General features: G+C 40.5%; 1 protein-coding gene across 1 annotated transcript in view; it reads left to right on the forward strand.

Annotated features, from left to right (window-relative positions):
- The window catches only part of SLC7A11 (solute carrier family 7 member 11), a 356626-nt gene that overhangs the window by 311134 nt on the left and 18074 nt on the right, over nt 1–27418 (forward strand). Inside the window, exon 8 of the mRNA XM_037496954.2 lies at nt 5449–5493. Coding sequence (XP_037352851.1) covers nt 5449–5493 — 45 coding nt within the window. The remainder of the gene's footprint in view (nt 1–5448; nt 5494–27418) is intronic.

Below are 27418 nucleotides of genomic sequence, written 5' to 3' on the forward strand. Positions count from 1 at the left end.
GATTAAGGAACGAGGAAGAGGAAAATAGAAAATGAATAAGGCATGAGGCAATGCGGCTTGAATCCGGGTGTGACTTGGTTGTGGGGCTGCTGATGGACTGGGCTGCATTTCTTCTCAGAGCAGGCATGTCCTGGACACCAAGGCTCACCTGCATCGCTGTCTGTGGATGTGACACCTGGTCCGGAGCCCCGCTATCTTTGGCCTATAAATTTATCTCAACCCTCTGTTTACAATGGGGTTTAAGTGAACCTTTATATATACTTGACCCATATAAATAATCCTCACAGTCACTTCTTATTTTAAAGAAGAGGATGCTGTTGATTTTCTTATGCTCTTGAGAGTTTATTTATTTATTTATTTAAAGATTTATTTATTTTATTTTATTTTTTATTTATATAAGAACCAGGGTGCAGGCCAGATGCATGGGAGGGTAAGAGGATGCACCAGAGACAGAGCGGGGAGCAGAACAGGCAGACTGACAAAATACACTGCCGAGGGGAGCAGCGGGGGGGACAGGAGAGGTCTGCTGCGCCATGTGGGATTCTTGCCAGCAGGATTGAACCGGCACTGCAGAGGCTGCAGACCGCTTCACAGTGCAGCGCTCAACTGCTTGCACCTACCAGGGGAGGCTCTCTTGAGAGTTTAATCAAAACTTGAATTAGTTTTGGAAACCAAGGCCAAGCTTGCTTGCATTAAGAATCTGTATGTGTTTGCACTTTGAATTTTTTTTTGGCAGTAACATTGGTCCACACTACTGTCTGTGGTTTAGTGTGCAGGTTCACTCCTCTGAAGAGGCCCTCCCCACGCCATACTCACCACCAGCCCCACTGCCCTCCACCACAGCCCATGGGGCCTGCTCCCCACTGCGCGTCCCACCTGCTCAGGCCAGAACTTCAGATGGGGTGTTATCGCAGGGAGGAGAAAGGAGTCAGCCGTGTTATAGGCGAGGCTGTTCCGCTACCTGAACCCCATCTTGTGAGCAGGTAGAAGTAACGTGGCTGTTAATTGACAGTCGTCAGTCTTAGAAAAATGGAGTGGCTTAGGGAGAAAGCGTCTGTTGTTTTGGAGTTCTAGAGGAAACACTAAGATCTGCATGTAAGTGAAACAAGATGGAGGCTCAAAGAGTTCTCAGAGAGGGGGTTGTCAGTCATTTCCCGAATGTTCTGCCCTCCTCACCACCCTGTCTGTCTTGGTGAGTTGGCAGCTGGGCCATGGAATACGAACAGGGTCCCACCCGTCAGCCTCCCACTCTGTGCAGGGACTGCAGGAGATGGCAGTGTTTGATGCAAAATCAGAGTGGGGGGCTTTGCAAATCCACAAGACAGAAGCAGCCTTTGTCACCAGAACTTAACCACCTACTGCGCAAGTAAGAACAGCAAGACTGAGGTTGTCCAGGCATCCTCCCTCGCTCAGCAATTCAGCTCTGTGGGCTGAATAGAAGAAAGACACCAGCCAGCCCTGGCTCTGAATAGAGTAGGCCCTTGGCTTTGAGGGGTACAGGACCTTTTTAGAATGATAAAAACCCCTTCACAGAAACATGATTAGGGGAAAAGAAATCATTAACCCAGCCAGGTCGCAGAGTTGGGTTAGAACGACTTTAATATCACTGCCAAGGCCTGCGTGCAGAGAAACAGGCCTGCTGCTCCCCGGGGACCGCGGGGGAACTCAGCCAATTTCAGTCCCATCTCCCGATCCAAAGCCGAATATTGCTTGGTGCGATTTTTTATTTTTTTTTAACCGTGCGATAGAAAATAGTTTTTCAGCGCCTTTTTTTCTCCCCTTTAAATCCTATCCTCAATGGATTTGGTCTTTCTAAAGCACCTGCTGGGATTATTTTGTACCATTGTGTCAAATCTAATCTAAAGAATAAGCTGCTTTTTAAAATAATTCACATAGTTGGGTGTTGGAACGCGTCACCCGCTTCGTGGAGTCACAGACACAGTGGTGGGGAAGCGGGGACAATAGGCCTTGTGAACATTCTCTAGAGGCCTTAAGGAGACAGAAAGCACAGGGGATGCTCCAGGCTCGTTGCTGCAGACCCGGAGCACAGAAAGGAGCATTTCCCACAGGGTGTGAGTGTTCAGACCAGAACAGAGGCCTCTCCCTCCCGCCTTCAGCCCCCGGGCCCCTTCCTTGCGTCTGTTCTCGGGCAAATATTTGAAACTGTGTTCTGTTCTTATAAATATGTCCTTTCTTGCCTTAACATTGTCAGAAAAGATCGGTTTCTAATACGCCTCTAAAGAAGGAACTGTCTGTTTTAGACATGAGAAGCCTGGACATTTCTCTCTCTCCCGCTCTCTCTCTTTTTTTTTTTTGGGGGGGTGGGGGAGGGAAATATTTTCTTCCTGTACTTCCCACTGCCTCAGGCTTATAACAAACTCAGCAAACCCCTCAGAGTGTATATTCCAGATATAAGTATTGATTGTTGCTTGCTTTCCTGGCATAACTACAATTTCTTTTTTTTAGCAACTATTTTCTGTCATTAAAAAAGTATCTGGGGGCCTCCCTGGTGGCACAAGGGGTTAGGACACAACCTATGAGGCTGTCTGCAGCCACTGCAGCATGAGTTTGATCCCCAGCCAGGGAGCTGCCCACATGGTGCAGCAGACAGACCTCTCCTGTCTTCCCACTGCTCCCCTCAGTAGTGTATTTCTTTTCCCCACTCTGACTCTAGTGAATCCTCTCACCCTCCACACCTCTGGCCTGCACCCCAGTTCTTGTATGCATAAATAAATCTTTAAAAAAATAAAAAGTATCTGGGGCCACTAACTTTTCAGGGTACCTTTATTGCTACTGTTCTCTCAGCTATTCTACTGTTTCTACTTAAAACGTAGTTCTTGGTTTGCTGGGCAACTGAGACTTGCTAAAATATAAACTGAGGCATGTTAAAAACTCTAAGAGTTTGTTTTGAGCAACAAAAGATTCAGATCAGGCAACACCCAGACTAGGAGCTCTGAGGAGCTGTGCAGAATACAGTGCGTGGCTGGGAGGGCTGGAGTCTCCAGGGAGCCAGACTAAGCAAAAGCTCAGGTGGTTATTTCGAGGTTACATCCACTGGGGGTGGCAGATGGTCTGACTAGCACTGCTTGGGTGAGCCCTGATTGACTGGCTTAAGGTTCCATGCCTGGGAACAGTCTCAGTTTAGCGGGTGGGGCTTAGTATAAGTAACTCCATCTTAGATTTGTCTTGTTTTTAAGTCTTCAACATTGACTGCCTCTGTGAATTTGGTTGGGGTTTTTATAAAGCTAGAACAGGACAGGATTTTTTTTCTCCCCTTTGTTTTAGGTTATGGGATACTTTAGTGCATAGAGAGGTTTTAAGGCTTACTGATAGACTCGTGCTTCTGAATACCTGTAGAAAGGCCATCTTCCCGTCTAAGGAATAATGAAGGAATAAGAGGACAGTCGAGTGTATTGAAGAACTTTTTCAGTTGTGGAAATTTCCTATAAAACAAAGAGGTAAGCCTCTGCCTTTATGGTTAGCTTTTCCTAATATAGTCCTAGATTTCTCGTCCATGTAACCCATGTGCTCACTGGAGCTAGGGTCTGCCTCAGGCTCCCACCTTGGAGCCTGACAGAGAACTCGAAGGGCTTTAAAGGGACTGTGGTGGTCCCTTTAGATGGAAAAAGAAGTCAAGGATGCAAAGAGGGCGACATTCCTGTGTGACCTACGTGGAGTCACAATGTGAGGGAAAGGTGTCTGCGTATCTCTGCAGCTCTGCAGAACCTGGAGGGTGTCCCTGCACCTCACTTGCTTCCTGTCAGGCAAGAGACCCGGAAAAGTGTTCAGGTTTTAGGAGCTGCCCCACGTTTTCTGTTCTTTAGTATCAACTTTAGTGTCATGACAAACCACAAAATTGTGCTGCCTGTTATCCAGTTAACACAGCGGCTTGATTGTCCTGGGACTTGAGGTTGTTTGGCTGGAACACACGCTGGGCTGCAGTACATGGAAGGGAAAAATACAAATGGAGACTTTATCATCTTTCATCCCATTCTTGGTTTCTTTTTGCTCCCTGCATTTATATCTGGGAAACCAGTTCCCCATAACTTAGAGATGCCTTTGTCAGACTTCTATTGCCGTATAAAGTTGGTTTTTTGTTTTTTTAATCGCAGTAACATTGCATGGTTACATTGTGCACATGTTGGTTGTGTGTCCTTGTGAGTCAGCAGGTGCATCTATCACTTAAGGTCTCAACTCCGTGTCCAGTGACGGACCCTATCCCCATGAGGACCCTGTCTCCACTAATGAAATCTGGACCCCAGAAACCAAAGGTGCTCTCGTCCTTCAGTTCTGCTCTTACTCTACCCACCCCCCACTTTGTGCTGTGAAGGCCAAGTGCTGCCCATGTGCTGCCCCTCTGGTTTGACACCCCTGGGCTGTGCTCCCCTGCACCCCTGAGTTCCACTCCATCTGAAATGTATTCACTCCACTTTGTGGCTTGATGCGAACATTTCTAAAGAAAACTGGGGTGATACCCCTACTGCCAAACCTTCCTTGACTGCCAGGCTAGGTGACCATGCCCCGGCCTGCCCAGATGTTGCCTCCAATCCTGGACCATGAAGTTCCACGGCCGTCTAGAAACGGGGCTCCCGGAATGAAGAGACTCGGGGTGTTCCACTTTCCTAGCCCATGACCGATGCTTGATCATCTCATATATTGTGCGGAGACACAAAACAGGAGATCCACTTCGGGCAACAGTTGGCAGTTCAGGCACGTCCAGCCCGCGCATAGCCCCGTGATCATATTGTGAGTCTGTGCCGGAGAGGAATGACCGCAGGGCCCGCCGGCGCTTGCTCGTGGTGTCTAGATTCGTAATAGTATAAATTAAAGTGAAATGCCCATGAACAATAGAATGTATAGTGTAAGCCTGTCCAATAAAAAGAAACATGAAAAATAATGAATTGCTGGATGAGAGAATTGCTGGATGAGAGTCTTACACATAAAGCCCAATAAAAAGCTACACACCAAAGACCAAATATTTTGAAATAGTCAAACAAGCAAATACTACCCTATTATGATGAAACAGGCAAAAGCAAACTAAGGTGATAAAAGTCAGAATAATGGTTCTTTGCAAGGCAGAGGAGGGATGAGCTAGCAAGCGTGAGAGGGAAGCTTCTAGAATGCTGCTGTTGCTTTACCTTTTGGTCTTGGTGCTGGTTACTTAGGTGCATCATTAAGTCAAACTTTATGGAAATATCCCATTAAGGTTTGTGCACTTTGCTGTCTGCACTCGCTGCCTCTATGAAAGTATCAAGAAATAAGGAAGGATTCCATTAATATGGTTTGAAAGAAAAAGGATTTATAGAAACTTTGGGTTCTTGGAGATTTTCATCTTGTTTTAAGTATTTGTTTACAAACATTTTATAATTCTGAATTTGATTTTAAATATGCAGCATGTGACTCATCTATTACTATACTAATAGACTGAATTCCTTTATATCTTTTCAGGTTTTATCTCAACTTTGTTACTGAAGAAGTGGATAATCCTGAAAAGTAGGTAGTCGTATTTACTCAAATATTAAAAAGGGATAAAGTGTAAGGTTATATTGTTGAAAAAGTAAAGCTAAACAGGGAATTAACTGTGGGTTAATCAATTGCTTATTCTTGCTTGTCATCATATCATCACATTGCTCTTAGGCAGATACAATCTATTTGATTTTATTATGGATTAAATGTAACTGACTGTATTGTATGTTTTAATTCAACATGAAATGATCTGGTAATATGAAAAAAGAAAAGAATCAAGTTTTACTCTAGGAAACCAATTGCATAAAAATAGATGCATACAACTAAGCGTGGACACTCAGCTGCCCACAGGTATCCCAGAAAGTGTGAACTCCACAAGCTGATCATTTCTAACATTATTTGTGTGAATTTTCCATAGCTATCCAATTTAAAAGAAAAATTTATTTATTAAACAGTAATAGACCTTAGAAGTAACTGCAGAATATTATAAATTTGTAACTCTTCCATGCCAAATGAAGATGATTGCTTTAACTTTTGATGATTAGATGATTTGATGATGATTGATATAATGCATTTTATTTATTTATTTATTTTGTGTGTGTTGGTTTCTAAAGCTTCCATTATTTCTTTTTTTTTTTTTTTAGAATTCAATAATTTTTTTTTAATTAATAAATTTTATTTTTATATTCCCCATACAATTGCAATCCCCCCATTCTGACCCAATCCCTCCCCTCCCACCCCCCACCCCCCAAAAAGTGTCTCTGGTTCATAGTTTTTGTTGATTTTGATTTTCACTTTCTTATAGTTATTCATTTTCCTGGTCCCTTATTTAAGTATTCTAGACTCCTGCTATGAGTGAGACCATCCGGTATTTTTCTTTTTCTTTTTGGCTTATTTCACTGAGCATGATATAATGCATTTTAAATGAATTAATTTATGATTGCATCACACTCAACTTTGTATAGGAAAATAGCATAATCTATAGACAGAAGAGAGGAATTCTAAGAAGTAAGATATAGACAGAATCACATGATCATTTAATTCAGCTGACATTTATTGAACAGCTACCATATCCCACTCATTGTGCTAGAAAGTTCTTACAAGATGAATAATAGGTTAGTTACCCACTTTGCCAGAGAGGACGGGGGAAATGTGTAAGTCAAGGGACATGCAGCTTTATGAGTAGGTGTTCCCTAGGTAAGTATGGAGGACAGACAGAGAGCACATACCCGAGGTTGGCAATTCAAATGAGGGTAGGCTGAGGAATGCTGGCATTTATTATATTGGGAAATAACAAACTGATTACTGATCAAATTTCTACAAAGACTGTAAGAGTTTCAACATGTAAACCAACCACTGAGGTTAAAATGGTGTTTCATACTATTTGAACCAAGTGTTATGCAAATCAGTATGGAATTTAAATATGTAAAGTTATTTTATTGAGGTATGTGACAAACTGATGACAGTATTGTCATATTTATAATTGGAATTGTGGTAGAGAACCTACACTTAGCAGGAACTAGCTATTTCCAGCATTACTTGGAGATGGTAAGCTGCCTTATCTGGGCCAATTGAGTACAAACATCATAGCTTGATTTTTCTTTTTTGTTTTTTTGAGAATAATTAGCATGTAAGTGGAAATGCAAATAAAACATGGGTCTTACTAGATTTTATGTAAAATACATATTGAATTTTTGTGGTGCAAAAGAGATTGCTATGGTTTTCATGGTTTACAACTGTCTTAAGTCAAAAAATGAAAACAATGGCAACTTTAGGCCTGTGTCTCTGGCCCATGATGCGACTGTTATGTTGTGTATCAGTGGCATATACACAATTCATGTTCTCTTTTAATACTATTTAACAGTTTTAGATAGTTTTTATTTGACGTGTACTATTGTATGTATTAAGCATAATCCCAAACTCTTCATGGCCTGATGCCCCGGCCTGAGATCCTGACGTATTCTTCGGAGTGGTGTGGTAGTGCACGATTCTCTCTCTGCATCTCTCTTTTCTAATTTAAGGGCCTTAGTTTCACACACTGCTCACGTCCGTGATTCAGTCTATAAAAACACTAAAGAACAGTGTTGTTTTTCCTCTTGAACAGAAATTTCCTCACCTCAAAGATTGAGGATAATAATACCCTGACCTCACTGGGTTGTGGTAATGAGTTAATATGTATAAATACTCAGATTAGTGACTGTCATGTTTTAATCATAATTGTTTGACTATTGTTGCTATTAGCATATCCTTATTTTAGGTAAAATGTTATTGAAATAAGTGTTTCCAAGGTTTCAATATTCCCAGAAATTCTTTTTCTTCATTGTTTTTTCAAAGAAATTAAGGAAAAATTATTTTACACCATGTTGAAACCTGCTCTTTAAATCTGTTCTTACATAAACTTTTTAAGTTTATTTAAAAAATAAACTAAAGTCTTATTTCTTATACACAGAAATCTTTCAGTATTAAAATTGAATAAGCGTTTTGTTCACTTCTATTCTCATGTATAGGTTTCATTGAATTTTTTTAATTTAGAGAAAATAGACTCAACATTTTAAAGGAAAACAGGAGAGTTTTGTAATAATTTAAAAGTAGCTGTCAAAGCCTATTTGAAGTAAGATTTATCACTGATTATGTTGGATGAGATATTTTTACTTTCTGGAAATCAGGATTTCTGCAAATTTCATTTAATATTCCTAGGAAACCTTTAATTTAACATTATGTTTAAGGTCTTAAAGGAAGTTACTTCTCAGGAGAGATTACTAAGAATCTCTAGATTTTCCAGGTCAATATGGTAAGTAACTGCTTAGGCTATAGTTGATACCTTCTTGTCCTTTCATAACAGATACTCAGACAGGCAATTTCTGCATGGAGTCTTCTATGTAAACCTTAGCTAACAAAGTTATTTCCTCAAAATCAAAATATGAGTTTATAAAATCTCCTTATGGAAAGTAAAGGTTAAATTTGTATTATATATTTAGCAACCAGAGAAATTCAGAGTTGTGAGCAAGTTATCCTCTGTCTTGAAACACCACACTTCTCTGTGATGTTGACAATCAGTCTAGGTCTTTCAAAACTAAGTCTTATTTTTTAAACACAGAAAATGCTTTGGGAAATATTTATGGTTGAATATAGAGAGCAGATGGTAAAATTCTGTGGGCCCTGTCCAGATGTGTAATTTGTATTATTTTGTAGATAGAGAAAGCTCCAAAATACCTTTTGTTACAAGGGAGAATAATTACAATTCCATCTCCTTTGTGAACTGCCAAGATAAATGTGTTTCCCAATCAGTCACGGTGCGTGTATCCAGGTGTGCAGCAATGTGCATCTTTCTGGCAGCTGGCGAAATGAATCATCAGCTGAAGATGCGACACCTTTCTCTACTTTCCTCCACCTGGGCAATAAAATTTCCTAAAATTGCGACCTAATGGAGAAAGTGATCATGAACTTAGATCAGTGAAAATCACAATGTGATTGAGAAGATATAGAATGTGGAATAAGGTTTCCTGAGCCAGCTGACCACCCCTTACATAGGATTTCATGTCAGGGGCAATCTCACAGCCCCTAATGTTCCTCTGGAATAATTTCAGATATGGAAGAACATGCCTTACAGAGCAGTTCCTTGGTGCTGTAACAAGTGAGAGCTGAACTGAGAGATTAATGACATCAGTATAAGGAGCTCATGACTTCTCACTTCTATTAAGTCTCATCTACTCTGTGAAACCTAATCCTAAAGTTTTGGGTTTATTTGATTACACTTATAACGTTAGAAATGTTTTCCCTGATTTTTTCTCATAACTTTTTTAATTCAAAGACTGGTTTTGGATCTATGGAAGAAACAATCCCTTTATAGTTATTTAACATTTTTATGTGAAAATACAATAATGATCATTGAAATTTTTGTGATAATAGAAATATGTTGGATTTGACACTCACCTGTTTATTGCATAATGGCTGCATGCTTGAATATTTTGGCACAGGAAGAGTATTTTGAAGAAATGAATGTCCAACATCTAGACCACGAAGGTGATAGACTCCCAAAGAACATATGAATTTTAAAATGTTATTTTCCTCCCAATTGATATGTGCAATCCTAATGATTGCTAATGTGCACATTTGTTTTTTTAAAAATGAAAGTGTTTTTATTTGCAAATATAATGAGTTTTGCCTTATGACATTACTTTGGCGACGACCCTGCCATCTGTCATTGTTCAGGCAGTTACACAGTACAAAGAATGTATCATTGAGATGTATCGTGTTTGTGATCCTACTCTGAGATGGATAAATCATGTCTTGTGTTGATGAAAGCCAAGAAATGAATTGCTTTCCTTTGACCTTGGGGGTCTGAGATTAGTTGGTTTGTCTATTAGACTTGTTCCAGTGTTCTTCTCACTTCATTTATTCCTTCTGTTCTGTAGAGGTGGAAATAGTAGTCTTAGAGGAAGCCAGCAAAGCTTGACATCATCAGTCATTTCTGAGGAGCAGGTTATCAACATGCTCTGAATAATCAACTTTAATAGAAGGTTTAAATAATCAGAGTGTCATGTTTAATTAATACTTTGCCTGCTTCCAGTTTGTATTAATTGATGCTAGAAAGTCATCACACCTTGCTCCAATGATAATTTAAAAGAAGAGAAATCTGGTCTGGAAAAAATACTCGAAAGACCTTTCTGGTCATGTGATGGATTTGACTGGTCCACACTATGGTCTCCAAACAATCAGGTCATTTGTATCTGTTTGGGATATTACAGTCATTTGGATATTACATTCTTAGTATATTTTTATTCCTTATTGATTTGTAGTAAGCCGAAGTAAAGGCATTTATTAATAATATTATATTGTTTTATCAGGCATGTTGCTTGTAGGACACAAAACCATGAACCTGATTGAAAACGTAGAAAAAAGAACGAAAAAAAACTCACCCAAATGTGCTGTGGCAACATTACATGAAAAAAAATTAAAGATTGTTTTGAAGTCTTTTATCTTGCATTTTGGCATTTTAAGGATGCAATGTTCTATAAGAGACAAATGGTCCTACTTATATGCTTTATGCTTTCTAACTTAACAGTTGCTAGAAAATAGCATATAATGTCTTGACTGTATATAGCCAGATTACAGAAGTATTATATTTTGTAATTTTTTTAATTACAAAGTAATGTTATATACTTTCTTAGAGTATTTCAAGAGTTTATTATATAAAGACTCACATTACAGATCTTCTTAAAATATATAAACTAATATTTGGAGAAACTTACCTAACTTACCTAAATGAATCTCTTAGAAATGAGTTCTCCAAAGGGAGTTAATTTGTAAAATTGAATTTATACCTAAAAGTTTACAGAGATCTCTTTGCCAAAATAAGACATTTCTTTATTTGTGACAAGAGTCATTGTTAGAATTATCTTGACATGTGACAATGTTTGTCTTCAATTGTTGAAATAATACCTAAAGTAAAATAATTCTATTATTGCATTTCTTCTGGAAATACATACAATGTTTGAGGTACACATTATTGAATATTTCATAGCAAGAATATACTGATGCTCATTGGGCCCCCCGGGTGCACAAAGGTCCAGATGTCCTAGAGAAGAGAGGGCTCTATGTTTGTGAACGTCACTAGGTCGTTCTTCCTTGCTTTTGCTCTAAAAATTTCTCACTGAAATTGAGGTTCATCAAATGTGGTTGATATACACAAGGGATCAAAATTCTTGCATTTTTCAGCTTCACATATGCATTAAAAAATACATTTCACCCCAGCGCAATTTGTTTAAATATGGCTAAATTGTCAAATAAGTGGTACAGAAATTACAGGATTTATATTATAATATTTTACCAGGCTGTAATCAAAGAAGACAGATATTAATCCTTCAAGTGCTTTGTGGAGCCATTTAGATTTTTTTAATTTTAAGATTTCTCTTCCTCAGGAGGCAAAAATTTGAAGGTCAGTGGTTTCGATGTTTCTAAATCTTTTCATAATCATTTCTAAATTCTAATTTTAATTGTATTGCAGCTCATATTTTGAGTCCAGAGTCATAAACTTAGATTTCGCATCAATAACAGTGGCCGATTTCATTTTATCCATTGTTTCTGTTACCTTCATCCACAAAATAGGAGACCACAAGGGATATGATGCGTAGACTCGTAGCATTTCAGGATTGGAGGGGATCTTGGACCAGATTCACAAATCTTCTCTACAATATCTTTAAGCAGAGTAATTTATATAAAATAAAATGAGATGCTGACAATAATGGCCTTGAATGGGCTACCAGTATGTGTTACTTGCTGATTAACAACCTGCTAGTTGGCTATGACCATTTCAAGCTTCGTTCTGTCATTGGTTGGGTGGCATGAGTAGGATAGGTTAGATGTCTTCACTGCAATAGATACAATCCAAACAAAGAATTAAATGACGCTCTCAAGAGGTTGCAGAATGAGAGTCCTCGATCAGAAAGGAAATACCTTAATAACCAAAGGTATTACGTCAGACATTAGATTGTCCCTGCTTTCAAATTCAAGTCAGTAGCTGCTCTCTTTCATATTTGCATATATGCAAATCAGCTGCCCTCTTTTGCCTGGATTTTAGAGTTAATGAATATACCAGAAGGCGGTTCATAAGTGAATTTTACTTCCTGGGTTATGTGGTGAAAACCTTCTTAGACCATGAGCGCTAGTCTTGGCCTGCTGTGTGGCATTTATTCAGATTCAGTGTTGTTTAAGATTCTAACAGAAATAGAATAATATCCCTTCTTATTCATTTTGGGCAGAGACAGGATGCATCCAGACCCTTGTATTTATACTTGCCACAAATGGAAATAATTTTGATAGTGTTTTTTCTAGTCATATTCAAACATTAACTCAGCTTATCCATCGATTCAGGGAATGAGTAACAGCTGCAGGCACATAGGCATGAGTGAAATTGGTGTTACCGGTGTAAACATCTGAAATGAAGCAAATGAAGTCGAGATTTTCCAATAAAGAAAGATTTCCTTCACTTTCATGACCTGCAAAAATATTTACTCATGGAGCTTTTGAAACTAGCACTGGTTCAGGAAATCAAAATTCTAATTCTGTTTCCTTTTAACTAGTTGTTTGACCTTGAGAAGACTTCCAAATTGCTTCTGAATCTTTGTTTTCTACTTTTAAATAGAGGGTTATAATCCCATGGTATAGTTCTCATGGGGTTGTGAGGATAAAATATGTGAAATTCAAAAATGTTAATGGGCTTGGCAAGTAATGTGCAAATAACCCTTTGCATCCAAACCTATAGTCAAAGATTAGATTATTTCACAATCTTTGGAAAAAATTAGAGGATTAGCATAATTGTTTCATGAAAGGGGGGAGTGCCTTTTCTACACACATGACCTATTAATCAGCTTGAAAAGTGTTCTGCATCATCAGCAAAGTACCCAATTATTAGTAGTTAAAAGGTCCAGAAGATGATGAGATTTGCTTTTTATTTCATGGTCTCTAAACTTCCCCAGGTGGCAATATAATCACACATCATAATCAGAATGAATTTCTTGGCAGATTTTTTTTCCCTTCTGAATCAAGTATTTGTATTCCCCTAGCCCTACTGTCTTGTCACACCGTTGGCTGATGGTGCTGATATAATGGATGGATTATTTGTATTTCCACTGTAGTTACTATTTTTAGGTTCTCTATCTTATCAAGAAACTCCTTTATGAAATCTGACAAACAAGGTCTGGATGTGAGTGGCTACTCTCATGTATTGAAAATTTCATTTTTATTTCCAGAAAAGAAGCTATTGAGTTAATACAAAATAGAATACAAGAATTAGTTTACTTCCACATGGTTTTTATGACTTTTGTATTAGAAAAACAAATAGTATGTATTATTGAGTGATTGGTGGATTACAGGGTGGTGCTTCAGATTATTTTTAATAATACGTATATTTTTTCCATTCTTCCATAGTAGAGGGAAGTAACTTGGTGCATGGAAAACTAGGAATATAATCCAGTTTGTCTGGTTCTAAGGCTCATAATTTTCCCAACATGCTATTGATCTTGTTGGGAAGCAAAGCAGAAGTGGTCCCTGGAAAGATAAGGTGGAGTAATGGCTGACTAAGGAAGTAACTTCACTATAGAAGTAGAAGTTGGAAGAAGAATAGGACCTAGAAAGGTGGAATAAAGAAGTGGAGACCTCTCAGGCAGGAAACGGGCATACACAAAGGCCTGGAAGCATCTAGGGACTGCTATGCAGACTGGTTGGCTAAAGCAAAGGATTACGAATAGGAGGCGAAGAGATGATGGTACTCAGATGTGGTTCATGGGATGTGGTGAGTCTTACCCTTCACTATAGGAATTTTGGATAAGATCCAGTAGGCGGGTAGGGACATGCCAGTTTTTGGTGTACAGGAAGCAATGCTTTGGGAAGGTGAACCTGCTGGCAGGGCGAGGACCACCCATCAAGCTTAAAGAGTCACAGTCCACAAAGTCACCTTCACTCTCCTTTTGTGTGTTTATTTTTAATAAAAGCAAGCATCTTTGAAAAATTAATTGCCTCCTGGATTCAAACCATTACTCGAGTCAGAAAAAAGTGATAAAATCAGCCTGGCAAATTGCACCATAATCCCTACACGCTCCTCCCCAAAGATATGGATTAAACTGCCTAGAGAAAAAGAATGAGTCGGCACAGAGTTCACATCCTCTCTTCAAAAATACAGTTGTCCTTTACTAGAGTGAAAAAGATGCTGTTATTTACTGTCCATGCCAATGGGAGAGCAAAGGAGATTAAATTAAGCAAGATAAGAATTTTAAAATAAAATTGATATTAAAATAGTGTTGAAACAAAGGAATTTGACTAAGTGTTGGTAGTCCCCATTTCCAAATTGGAGATTCAAGAGGTGACTAACCAGTGACACTCATCTGATCTTCAGTTTGAAAAAAAGGATAGTCCCATTGTCTAAGGTTGCCTATGTTTCAATAGTGTCACCCATTTTTTTGGTTAGTGAATACATAGGAACCACTGTGGGGAAGTAAAGACCATTCATTATGTCTGGGTTATTTGGGGAGTTTTGCATAGTAGTGAAATAGATGAAACCCTAAGTTAGATTTTAAGATCAAGTAGAAATCCTACATTGGAGACACTTCTATGAAGATGTTTTGAAGGTCTGACTTTCAAGCTCGTAGTGCCCTGAGAGGTTTGTGAGTTCGGGACAGAGGCTAAGCAGGGCCAGGACAGCACAAGGGCCTGGAGAGGAGGCACTGCTTGCAGGCACGGTGAGTTGCTCAGGGGTGTTGTGGAAGGGTCTGCGAACTTGGGGTCAGGTGACTGAGGTTCTAGTTCCAGGTCTAGAAATACTTAATTTTGTGATGTTGGCTCTATCTTTCATCCTCTCTGAGCCCCTCACTTCTCAGCTGTAGAAAGGAAGTGCAGCAAATTCTGCGTTTCCTTTCAACTCCAGTATGTTCCATGTTCTTGGAGGTGATGCACCTGTTTAGCATGTAGAATCTGTCATTTTGGAAGCAAGGCCAAGGGGTAGAAATTTAGACAGAAGACCCGTATCACAGAAGAGAGAGCATCAAGAACACAGATACAGAGAAAGGGATTCTGTGACCAGTTTCTAGATCCCATAATGATGGGGAGGTTGGACAGGACTACATCGTTATGAGTTATTTTGGAAAATGATAAGAAGTTGGAATGGATCCATGCAGAAAATGAGGTCAGGTTGGCAGCCCACCACATGGGAAATTAATGACTACATCTGAAGATGTGGGGCAGAGTCAAGCTCCGGAGTCAGCTTAAGTACAGAGCCGGGTGCTACGTGGGTGCACGGGAGGGATGTGCATGTTAATATACCTGTGAGGTGGTCAGTAATGGACGCAGTTCTGAGTTCAGGATGCTATTCACTGGATTCATCTTCTGTGCCCACAGAAGGTATAAAATGGTCTATAACCTCTTTGTCTAGGCATGGGGGGAGGGATATGTTTTACTACAGAAACTATAAATAAACTACTTAAATTTATTTACTACTATAATATACCTTCACTACTTGTTTCTTGTCTCAATGTGCATAGACATATTTCTCAAAAGTCTAGACATATGTTATGAGAGAATGCCTATGGAGGTCTCACCTCTGCTCTATCTTCTGCATTGGACATTTCCAGTAATCTAGATAGCATTTCATTCATTCATTCATGCATTCACTTATAATTTTATGCTGCCTACCTAAGGAAAGAGAGGGAGAGAGCTTTGCAACTTTTAAAACTGTGTACTTATTCCTTAATCCTCAGCCAATTGTCAGGGGGTATGCCAGTGCTCATCTCGCAGAGGCTTTGTGGGAATTAGAAACTCTGAGCTGACGTGTCTGACAATTCCATGTTCTTAGTGGACACTCATTTGAAGGGAGATCATTTGCTTTTTACTGCTGTTGTCGAGCATCATGCCATTAGCTCAGTTGTGACCTGGTGGGGATTTGTGAACCTGCCCCACTGTCTCCTTTCTTCTCACGGCTTAAGTGTGGGCTTTGAAATCCATTATGACAAGGTCAAGGACACTCTTGTTTGAAACGCCTTGTTATGGGAGGCAGCAGTGATCTCAGTCTCCGAGTTAGGCATCTCCGATTTCTGACACTGGAGGTTGTTATCAAAAAATATTCTGTATTTCGAATTGGTTAGAAAAGAGATGGGTTCATAGCTTTTTAAAGTTAGATGGTCTTCCTGGTTAACTATTGACTAGTATGCCATGTCCTCATCCTTCCCTTACGTTCTCTGTCTCTTTCCAAATCGTAGGCATGGAACAGAGAGGGCTCTCTGTGGCAAATCTCGACGATAATCATACGGTGCATGTTAGTCGAGAAAGCAGAGATCAAATACGAAGGCCACTGTTCTTTACAGTAAGAGATGCAATATTATGTGGGGAAAGTTTATGACATTAAGTGTATGGCCTACCACTCAATGATTTCATACTGTTGAAAAACTCAAGCTTATGCTGTCATAGCACCCCAAATCAGGAAGAGACTCGGGATTAGAAGGCCTGGCTTCTTGGAGACATTTCCAGGACCCCATGGTCTGCCCATCGCCTGGTGTCTTCTACAGGCATCCCAAGCCCCAGCTTCCCCAAAGTGTCTCTCTGTTGTCCTTTCCTGCCGACCCCTTTCTGTCCCCCCTTTTCTTCTGTCATGTCATTCTCTCCGGGACAGATAGCAGAGGATGTGATAATAATATCTTTAAATTTAAAAGCTGTATCCATTTTCATGTTACCTGTTCTCCACCCACTGGCCTTCTTCCATCCACACACTGGCATGTCTAGCCTCACCTATTATGCTAATTCACTGACAATTATAAACACAATGAACTTGACCTTGAGAAAGCAGACCTCAAAGACCTGGGAGTTAGAATTCAAAAGAAGGAGCTATCCAGTCTTCCAGTGCTTTCATTGCAGAGATAAGGAAATTGAAGCCATGGAGATGGATTAATTTGCCTATATTTACGAGTTAAAATCCTGATCCCTTCTCGTCCTCTTTCCAAACATTTGGTATTGTTGCACACAAAAGTAAGAGAGCTGGAGGTGGCAAGATGTTAGCCTTGAAATTAGCAGGGAGGAAGCATGTAATCATTAGGAGTGACCTGCATGTCATTTGAGAATAGAACAAAACTGCTTTTAAAAATGTGTAAAAGCATTAACATTTGCCTGCATTCAACTTTCTAAAGCTGTTATTCAAACAGATAATGAAAGAGGTCCCTGGCGAGATGAATTAAGTAATCTATTCCAGGTCTTTTATTGAAGGTCATTTGGTTACAAGATGAAAACAAAAACTTGATGATTAAGAAATGCTGAAATGTTCAAACATCATAAAGAAATAGTTGTCTTTTCTTTTCTTTTCTTTCTTTTTTTTAAGCATTTATACAGATAGCCTGTTTCTTAAAATAGTTCTGAGACCTCTTTGGGGGGCAATATTTAATTTTTTGTATTGATATTGTCACACCAAGGTCTCACCTCCTGTATTCTGGGCTGAGGCAAGCAACATGAGAAATGGACAAAGCAGACACGATTAACTTTGTGTGGAGTCAGAACATGACAAAAGAAATGAGTGAGAGAGTCGCAGGAGGAGGTCACAATCTAAAATGCTGTGGGGTGGCTGCTTGGCGGGAGCGAGGTTAAATGTGCTCTCAATGGATATAAGTGCTCAGCTCCTGGACCCTCGCGAAGTCCTGACCCCGAGCCCGGGAGAGGCGCTCAGGTAGCAGATGTGGGAGAAAGCAGCTCCGGGTCGCATGCAGTGATGTTTCTCTCTGGGCCACGGCTCAGTTTATCTCGATGCCAAGTCCCAGCCAGAATTCTGAACTCAGCCAAGGAGGAAGCTTCTGTTGGGCCACACAGCTTTGCCCAGCCCTGGGGCTTAGGGTGAGCCAAGTTTGGGGCTGAGCAGAGCCAGAGGTTCCTGTTTCCAGGAGCTAGTGTTACTCCTGCTGGCGCGCTGCTTACCATCTCCAGGGCCACGCCTGGGCCGACTCCTCTTCCTCTCAGCTCAGCTTCCCAGCCCCACGCCACGAGGGCACCTGCAAACACAATATATCCTGATTATCTCCTCATGTTTCCCCGAACAGATCAGTTTATTCTGTTTTTCAGTGGCTGGGTACAATCTGCACCTCAGAGCTGTGGCTCAACAATGCATTTAGTCAAGTGACAGGGAACTTTCTGAGTCTTCTGTACCCTGAGAGGAAAAGTCTAAGTGAAACCTTATACATCTCGTCGTGTTTTCAAAAACAACATGTAGCCTTTTCCTTTTATTTTAATAACAAATAAAAGCCTTTCCCTTTTATTTTTAAGAATAATAGATGATCCAGTTTTCAATTGCCGAAAGACACATAGGGGAAAATCGTAAATCAATAATTATTGCAAAATTCCAGCTACAGTCCTCACGGAACCTCATTTGATATTTTGTTTTTATCCCTGTGCATGTGTGTGTCCCTGTGCATGTGTGTGTCCCTGTACATGTGTGTGTCTCGGGTGCATGTGAGGGTCGTGTGAGATGAAAACACACGTTTTTCCGCATGACCTTGCGCGTCTGTCCCCTGTGAGGTGGGCCTTCTGGGGTCTCTCCTTGCTGTGTCTCCACAACTGGGTGCCTCTCCACGTGAGCCCCACCTCGAAGCTCAGCTCTAGCTTTTCTGTGCTGCTTTCTTTACCTGCTTTCACTTCATTAGTTTTTCCTAGGTCATCACAATCTTTGCAAGCACCATTTCTAAAGAGGGTCTAATACTTCCCTGGGTAAATGCACCGATAGTTACTCCCTTTCCTGTCAGGCAGTAAACATATCTCATCTTTCCTTAATGGTGTAATAATGCTCTATGATACCTTTGATATATGAATTTTTGTGCCTATCCAATTATTTCCTTAAAGAGAGAGAAGAGAATTCCTAGGTCAAAGGCAGACAAGTGTTAAGTCTTTTTTTGTATTACCAAGTTGCTTTCCAAAGTGGGTATATCAGTGTCCTCTGCCGACAGCAAGGGTTAAGAATACTTTTCAACATTGAGTATCATTATGGACAAAAATCTATCTTAACTACAAAGAGAAATTACACCTCATTATTTTAAATTGCATTTTTTAAGTCACGCATGACGCTTAATACTTCTCATTATGAGCTATATATGCAGTGGTTATTTTGGGATGGGAATATTGATGATTCAACACAATTCTTTGTTTATGATGAACACTTATTCTTTATTTAGTGTTTGCAAAGATTTCATCAGTTTTTCACGTAACTAAATTTTCTTTATATTTCAACTTTCATTGGAACTTTGCATTTAGGTATAGTAATTATTATTTAAAATTTAACCACATTTAAAAATGGCCAACAGACATATGAAAAAATGTTCAACATCACTTGTCATCAGGGAAATGCAAATCAAAACTACCATGAGATACCATCTCACACCAGTGAGAATGGCACATATTAAAAAAACTAGCAACAACAAATGTTGGCGAGGATGTGGAGAAAAAGGAACTCTTCTGCACTGTTGGTGGGAGTGCAAACTGGTCCAACCACTATGGAGAGCTGTGTGGAGATTTCTGGACCTACTAAACATAGAGCTTCCATAGGATCCAGCAATTCCACTCCTAGGTATTTACCCAGAGGACACAGAAACATCAATTCCAAAGAGCACCTGCACCCCTATGTTTATAGCAGCACTGTTTACAATAGCTAAGCTTTGGAAACAACCCAAATGCCCAAAAATAGATGACTGGATCAAGAAGATGTGGTACATATACACCATGGAATATTACTCAGCATTCAAAAAAGATAAACACATGCAATTTGCAGCAACATGGATGGCACTGGAAGGGATCATGCTCAGCGAAATAAGCCAGAAAGAAAAAGAAAAATACCGGATGGTCTCACTCATAGCAGGAATCTAGGAAACTTAAATAAGGGACCAGGAAAACGAATAACTATAAGAAAGTGAAAATCAAAATCAACAAAAAACTACGAACCAGAGACACTTTTAAGGGGGCGGGGTGGGAGGGGAGAGATTGGGGTCAGAATGGGGGGGCTGCAATTGTATGGGGAATATAAAAATAAAATTTATTATTAAAAAAAAATAAAAGTTAAACAATGTTTATGGAAAAAAAAATTTAACCACATTTAAATATAGTAACCATTTTTGTTTCTGCATATATATATGTATATATATAAGATTTATTTATTTATGCATACAAGAGCTGGGGTGCAGGCCAGAGGTGTGGGGAGTGAGAGGATTCACCAGAGACAGAGTGGGGAACAGAACAGGCAGACTGACTGAAATACACTGCTGAGGGGAGCAGCGGGCGAGACAGGAGAGGTCTGCTGCGCCATGTGGGTTGCTCCGTGCCTGGCCGGGCATCGAACTCGTGTTGCAGAGGCTGTGGCTTGCTTCATAGTGTGGTGCTTAACCCCTTGCACCACCAGGGAGGCCCCTGTTTCTGCATATATATTATAAATCTGTGTGCCTAGATCATGTGACTTGCACTCATTTTCTGCTTTCTCCTGATTCCTTTTAACTTATCTGGAATGCATTTTTAGTGTGATACAATGTACTCATTTAATTTTCCCCTAAATTTCCTGCTGTCCCAGCATTTATTGAATAGTCCCATTACCCCTTACGTTCTGATGTTTACTGGGTTTGTCACACTTGCTGACATTATAAATTATGATACTTGGGATCCTACTATGTGCAAAGGTTTCGTTACACAATGAATTGTATTTCAAGGTAATCTATTAAGCTTTACCTCTTTTTTATTGATATACCAGGCAATTACTACAGCTTTATAATAAAAAAAAATTGTGATTCTCTTTTTATCTGGAGAGAAAGAGGGTGTCCAGCCTTACTCACCTTCTCTGAATAAATGAACATTGAGCATCACTTCTATTTGTGTGGAGGCAATTTCTGCTCTTAGCTTTTCATGTGCGGGAAGAAACCCTAGAGAAGGCTTTGAAATTTTAAAGCTCAGAGCTTTTCAAATGATCTTGGCATTATGATTTCATAACCGAATCTGCACTATAAAAAGCTGTGTTCTGCAAGTATGACTCAATCTTTGATAGTCCAGAATCTCTTTACCCCTGTATTATGGTTAATTCTTGGCTGGTTTCTCCTTTTTCTTCTTGCAGAGTTAAAAGTATGAAATAACCTACAAAGTTCTGGCTGATGATATTAATCTGAGGCTTCCCTTTTGGTCTTTTTTTTACTTAATACGCACTACTAAGAGGACACCATTTATAATAAATTTCTATTTTCCAGATTATTTGTAACAAAACACCAAATGTCAACATATCAGTTAAAATATTAATGGAAATAGGGCCTCCCCGGTGGCGCAGCGGTTGAGCACTGGGTTGCGAAGCTGCCCGCAGCCTCTGCAGCACCGGTTCGATCCCCGGCTGCTCCCCGGCCACCAGAGGAGGGTCCTGCATGGCGCGCAGACCTCTCCTGCTGCCCGCTGCTCCCCTCAGCAGTGTACTTCGTCAGTCTGCCTGTTCTGTTCCCCGCTCTGGCTCTGGTGAATTCTCTCACCTTCCCGACTTCTGACTGTACCCAGTGCTTATATAAATAAATAAATCTTTAAAAAAATATTAATGAAAATATGCAAAAATATTTCTCTATGATTCTTATAATGGTTGAAACTGTTGGAGAAGGAACTAGACATGGATGGATTTAATTATTATATTTGTGTCTAACTAGTTGGATTTGTAGTCCTGGAAAATAATCTATCATCACGGAGATTATACACATTACAATAAGCACTGTTTCTAAAGAGCAGACTTCAGAAGGAATAAGATAGTGACCTCTCTGACATCCTACTCATCTCTGGGCACATTCTATTCACATTTTTATACACCTTAGACATTTGCTACTTTTCTTACCCAATGCAAAGGACAGGGTGAGATTGTTTCCTTACTAACCTTGATTTACTCATGGTGGTATATTCTAAACTTAGGAATCAAAAGTGGAAAACATAATTGTGTTGCACTTTGGAATCCAATAGTCCATCCTGAAGCTCAGTGTCTTGACAGAGAGTGAACTGGCTGCTGAGTCTGCCCTCCTCGTTGACATCACTTCCGTCCGCTGGCTGCTTCCCTGGCAGGGTGAGCCCTGGTCCAGCCTCTCATGCCTCTCCTGCCTCTGCCCCTTGCCTGTGTCCTGGTTCAACAGGGAGATGTTCACGAGTGGCCACTGTGTTTGACATTAAATGTGAGATGAACTTCAGTGGATTTTTGCTTTCTATGAAACGGGATGTTGGCTAGTGGCTATGTTACCTGTTCATAAACCAGGTGTTCTCCAAGATCGAATCTTTCAGAATTCACAGGAGAATTCAGTGGAATAAACGTCTCCTTGTAAAACTACCTCCTAACTTTCCTCTTTTTCTTTTTCTTCTTCATTACTTCCACTTATTTTTAAAAGTCTTCTTTTGGGAGGTTTGTACACTTTATCTTATGACTTTGAAAATAATATAAAAACAACTGTCAAAATAACTCCAATTGGGTGTAGGAATTTAAATTTGGCAAGTTTTGAGTTTTCCCATCTATTGGAAGCATGATTTTATTTTGTTTTCTTTTTTAATCCCAAGCTTTACCTTCTAGAACAATCACCTTTTCCATCTGTCTTAATGAACCTTTTCTTTTAGGAGATGTCCTAGAAGTTCTAGAAATAAAACAATTTTATTTAAAAACAATAAAAAAGAATAGTCTAAAATAAAACATGAAGAAGATAGAAAACAAAAGTGTGAGGGAGTTCAGAGGGGCCAGGAACTGTCCCATCGGTGGTATACCAGCTTTATGAAGAGCAGAGTTATTCTTGATGGTGACAGATAGTGCTGCCACCTGTTCTCAAAATTGTTGCCTTCGAGATATCAGGGACATCCCTTAAGGACACATTATAATGCTCAGTGAGTGGTCTTAATTTCATTGTAGAATTTGGTGAGTGTGAATGCATAAATAAATAAATTTGAAAAGACCATTAAGAGTTAGGAGACATTTTCTTTTGTTTTCCCTTATATTACAAATGATATTATTTTCACATTATGCTAAGTGAAGTAAGTCAGAAAGAGAAAGACAAATACCATATGATCTTGCTTATATGTGGAAACTAAAAGCAAAGAAATACACAATCCCTGCCCCCCACAGGCACACAAAGCAAGCTCACAGATACAGAGAAGGTTGGTTACCAGAGGCTTGGGCTGGGGAGTGGGAGAGGTGGGTGAAGCGGGCCAAAGGCTGTGAACTTCTAGTTTTAAAATAAATTAGTCTGGGGATGTCACACACAGCACTGTGACCATGGTTAATAACACTGTATTGCATATGTGACAATTGCTCTGAGAGTAGATCTTAAAAGTTCTCATCACAAAAAATGTGTGTGACACTATGTGATGAGGGGCGGTAACTAGACGTATGTGATGGTCATTAAATAGTATAGACAGGTGTCAAGTCACCACGTTACACACCTGAGATTAATGTAACATGCCATATAGCTTATAAAAAATGGTATAAAATAGTATCGGGAGGGGAGCTTTGGGGTGGAGACATACTTAGAAAATAAAAGGAAGGGTTCTCTGGGGGGCTGGCTTGTGATCTGGGACTAACAAGAAGGCGGGAGGCTCTGGGTGCAGAGAGCAGTGTTCCCGAAGTGGGTCTTCCTGTCTTATTCTGTTTGGATTTTAGATCCCACAAGAAAATGAATTTTCTGTTATAGTTGATGACTTTGACCCTTTACTACTACTAATGTCTAGCGCAAGGAAGATATTTGATAAACATTGAGTGAATGCCTCTTTATAAAGAGCTCTGATGCAAATCACCATGTTTACTATTATGACTAGAGATGCTCTCCAGAAATTCAGCTGATTTTTAAAATCTGTGTGCAGTGAAGTGATCAAAGCTAAAAGCGTAACATTTTATGACTCATAAAGACATTCCTGAGTGTCTCTGATAATGGGGGGTGGGGGTGGTCCCTGGGTGTGGCCTTGCAGGAGGTCTAATCCGCAGGCACTAATTTGGAATCGAGAGCAGAGGACAGGCCATTTCTGCTTTCAGTGATCTTCTGGACTGATCAGTTTTATTTTTCAGCTGACCTGACACTTCGAGGTTGTAATGATGGAAGTTGCTTGCTGGTATTCCTGATTGAGGGTAGAATCTTAATGTTCAGGACACAGGAGGAAGGTTGTCAAGCTCACATCCTGCTGTTCGTCCTGTTCTCTGTGGTTCTACCATGTGGATTTTCCACTCTGTCTAAAGCTGGCTCATGGCTATTGCTTGCTCGGTCAATTTCATATCCCTACTAAAAACTTTTTCCTCAATTCCCAGAGGTGTATAAATAGGGATCATTGTGATGAAAATTTATTTTCAGCTTTCTGAGCTCAAATATCATTCCTATATGGACACCTTATGAAAGGTCATGTATGTTTTTCAGTCTGAGTACACACTTCACAGTTTTTGCATGAATGTGTTTGATCAGATTCCTAGCTTTTGCTGAAGTAACATAGCAACATAGCATTATATAAGTTTAAATTGGGCATCGTTATTAATCAACATGGAAGGACACTATAGCACGTTCAACCAAAAGTCCAGCTCTGTCCTTCACTCTCCCACTGTCCCTTTTACAATTTACACTTCCCCTCTCTGCTGGTGACCGCTGCGTGGCTGGACTGTCCAGAAGCTTTTGTTTTATTTGGTTCATCTCTTTTCTCCTCATGCCACTTAAGACGAAGTCACTCATTGCTCTAGGCAGTCAATCTGACATACAAAAATATGACCTAAAGACATAATTTGACTTGTAGTTTCTGAAACAGTGGCTTCAGAGCTCTTGGAACGCCCTGAACGCGTCTGTTGTGTGGCAGAATATCAGTACGTGAAATAAGTTAAGGGACTGATCTGCTGGAAAAGCGCGAGAATGGGGTGTTCTGCGTTCCTCTCACTTGTCCACCTTCTATTTCAATCCCGGAGCACCCCGTTGGAGCTACAGAAGCAAAATAATTACTAATAATTAGACCTGCGGTTGCTGTCAGCAACGGTGACTCACTTTTCAGTGGAAGAAGCAGAGGCTCATGTGGTGGCTGAATGCCTGTGCTGGCTGTTCCACGCCTTGTCACATGGCCGGTCAGTGCTGCCGCCGCACTGATGTGTGTGTGCACAGGGTGTGCACGGGAGACATGCTATCAGTTGCTTCTCAGATATATTTATGGCTGGAAGTCATTTCAACTCCAGTTTCCATGTACTGAGCCAGAGTGGGTGTGCTTACTCCCTGTTGCGTGTCCTCAGGGTAAGAGCGCACCGATCCCCCCTCACACGGCTCGTGGTGTGTCCTTGGGCAAGGCAGGGGGCACCTGTGCTTCGGGCTTCACTCCATGGGTGGCAACTGTCAGGCGTGCGGGCCGGTTTCTGCTCCAAAACTGCCAACAATGGGCTCTGTGTCTGCGAGGTTGGAATCATTTTTTGCTGTCTTAGCTTTGGCAGATGTAAATTTTTTATTTGATTGTGTCATTTGGGAGACTATTTTAAGAATTTGATATCATATACTGTTCTTATAAAGCAAATAAAGTAGCATCAAATAAAATTTAATGAGGACCCATGGCAAGTCTTCTGTCAACGAGCCGAGAGCTGCAGAAAGCCGTCTCCGTAGAAGGAGGCCGCCATTGCTTTATCAGTTCGGGGGCTGCCAGCTGTTCCAACAAACAAACCACAAATCTGCGAAGGCTTGAAAGCATCACGAGTTTAATTTCGAAGTCACATCACAGCGCTCTGCTGGTGTTCCTGGCTGGCGGGTGGGCTTGCTTCCAAGTGTTGATGCTGTGACCCAGATTCCGCCCCCGTGGGGTCTGCCCCCCGATGATGCAGCTGTCAGGGAGCGAGAGGAGGTGACGAGCCAGTCCACATCCTACCGCCGCGGTCATCCGTCGGCACAAAGATGCCACCCAAGAGTGGGTCCCCAAGAATGGGTCACGAGAATCTGGAAATGTGGCGTCTGTGTGGGTAGCTGCTTCTCGGGAGTAGCTCACACTTTGCAAAGAGGGACACAAGCTTGCGGTGGCAAGTTAACAGTGTCAGCCAAACATCTGAGTCTCAGGAACTCTTGTAAGAAACAGGGTGTGCTGAAATTTAGCCTCATCTTACCATCCTTTTCACGCCAAAGGCGGAGGAAAATAATGAAATTTTAAAAGGTGCATTGTAAAAACAATAGGAATGGAGCATTATTGTGTGATTTAATTTATTGTTATTAAAATATCTTGTCTTCTTAGTTATTTACTTGCTGACATTTCACTGGAAACCAATTTAGGCTTGTACACTGGACCTCGCCTGGCAATAGCTCTGTGTTTTCCCATGATAAATATGGATAACTGTAATAGATCTGGAAGACACACTCCACATTTTTAGAAAATGAGAAAAAATGGGATGCAGACAATGCAAATGTTTTGAGTTGTTATGAAATGCAAGCAAATGAAAATTTACTCTCAAGCCACATTGTGCTGAATAATTTTATTTAGGCATGAATTTATTCTCATAGTAGGATAAAAGAAACGTATTTTAAGGGATAAAACTACTTCTAATGTTGTTCATTGCTTATTACTCTTCGTAAGTTTCCATTTGAGTTCCTTTTTTATGTGGCTTTGGGATACTTTCCTCTCTCCCTTATGGTCTATGTGCGTTTTTCTAGAAGCTTCCTTTACCTCTGCAGGCTTTCCCTGCATTCCCTGCAGGTCTCTCTGTCTTCTCTGTGTTTATGGAGCTCTTCTTCTGTGAGCAGTGGAGAACGGTGAGGTGTGATTTGGACAGCAGTGGTGTTGAAATGTAAAATGTCTCAGTGGTCCCACCTCTAGCCTTGCCGTGGGTCTGGAAGGAGTAGAGGGCAAATGCTTAATGCGAGAAATCAGCAGGGGTGGGGCAGGCTTGTCTCATCCCTGTGCTCAGCCCTGGCCTAGAAAGAGTCATTAAGTTAGAACGTGAGGGAGGTCAGATTCTAAAGAATGCTCATCAATGGGTTTCTGCAAAGAAGCTGTTCTTCATCAGGCCATGGTTTTGCTTCCAGGGCAGCCCACCTCTTCACCGAGTCTCTTCAAGTGCATTTCTGTGGTCATGTTTTAACAGCTGGCTCCTGCGGGGTAACTAGCTGAGTGGCAGCACTAAAGGACGAGGCAGCAAAATCACTGAAAACACACCGAGGAATTTGTATGATTCCAGTCATCTGTAATCTCATTGTTTCAAGTCTGGAAAACTAGCAAGACACTCACTTGTTATTCAGTCCCTGCTAGAGCTGGTAGAAATCACAGCCAGGCAGGACAGCTCCACGTCGGAGAGTCTCTGGAGGTTTGGGACTGAGAAAGAAAGACTCAGAGAAAGTATCTCAAAATGTATGGGGGAAAAATCATGTGAACAAATCCATAGCTACCTTTTCTTTGACACAGTCTCGTCTTAATCTCTCCGTCAGTAGCTCAGGGCTGAAGCTTGAGGGGTGGTCATAAGGAGTAATCC

Source organism: Talpa occidentalis, unplaced genomic scaffold (assembly GCF_014898055.3).
Source record: "Talpa occidentalis isolate TD23 unplaced genomic scaffold, MPIMG_talOcc4v2.1 talOcc4.8, whole genome shotgun sequence".
Taxonomy (NCBI): domain Eukaryota; kingdom Metazoa; phylum Chordata; class Mammalia; order Eulipotyphla; family Talpidae; genus Talpa; species Talpa occidentalis.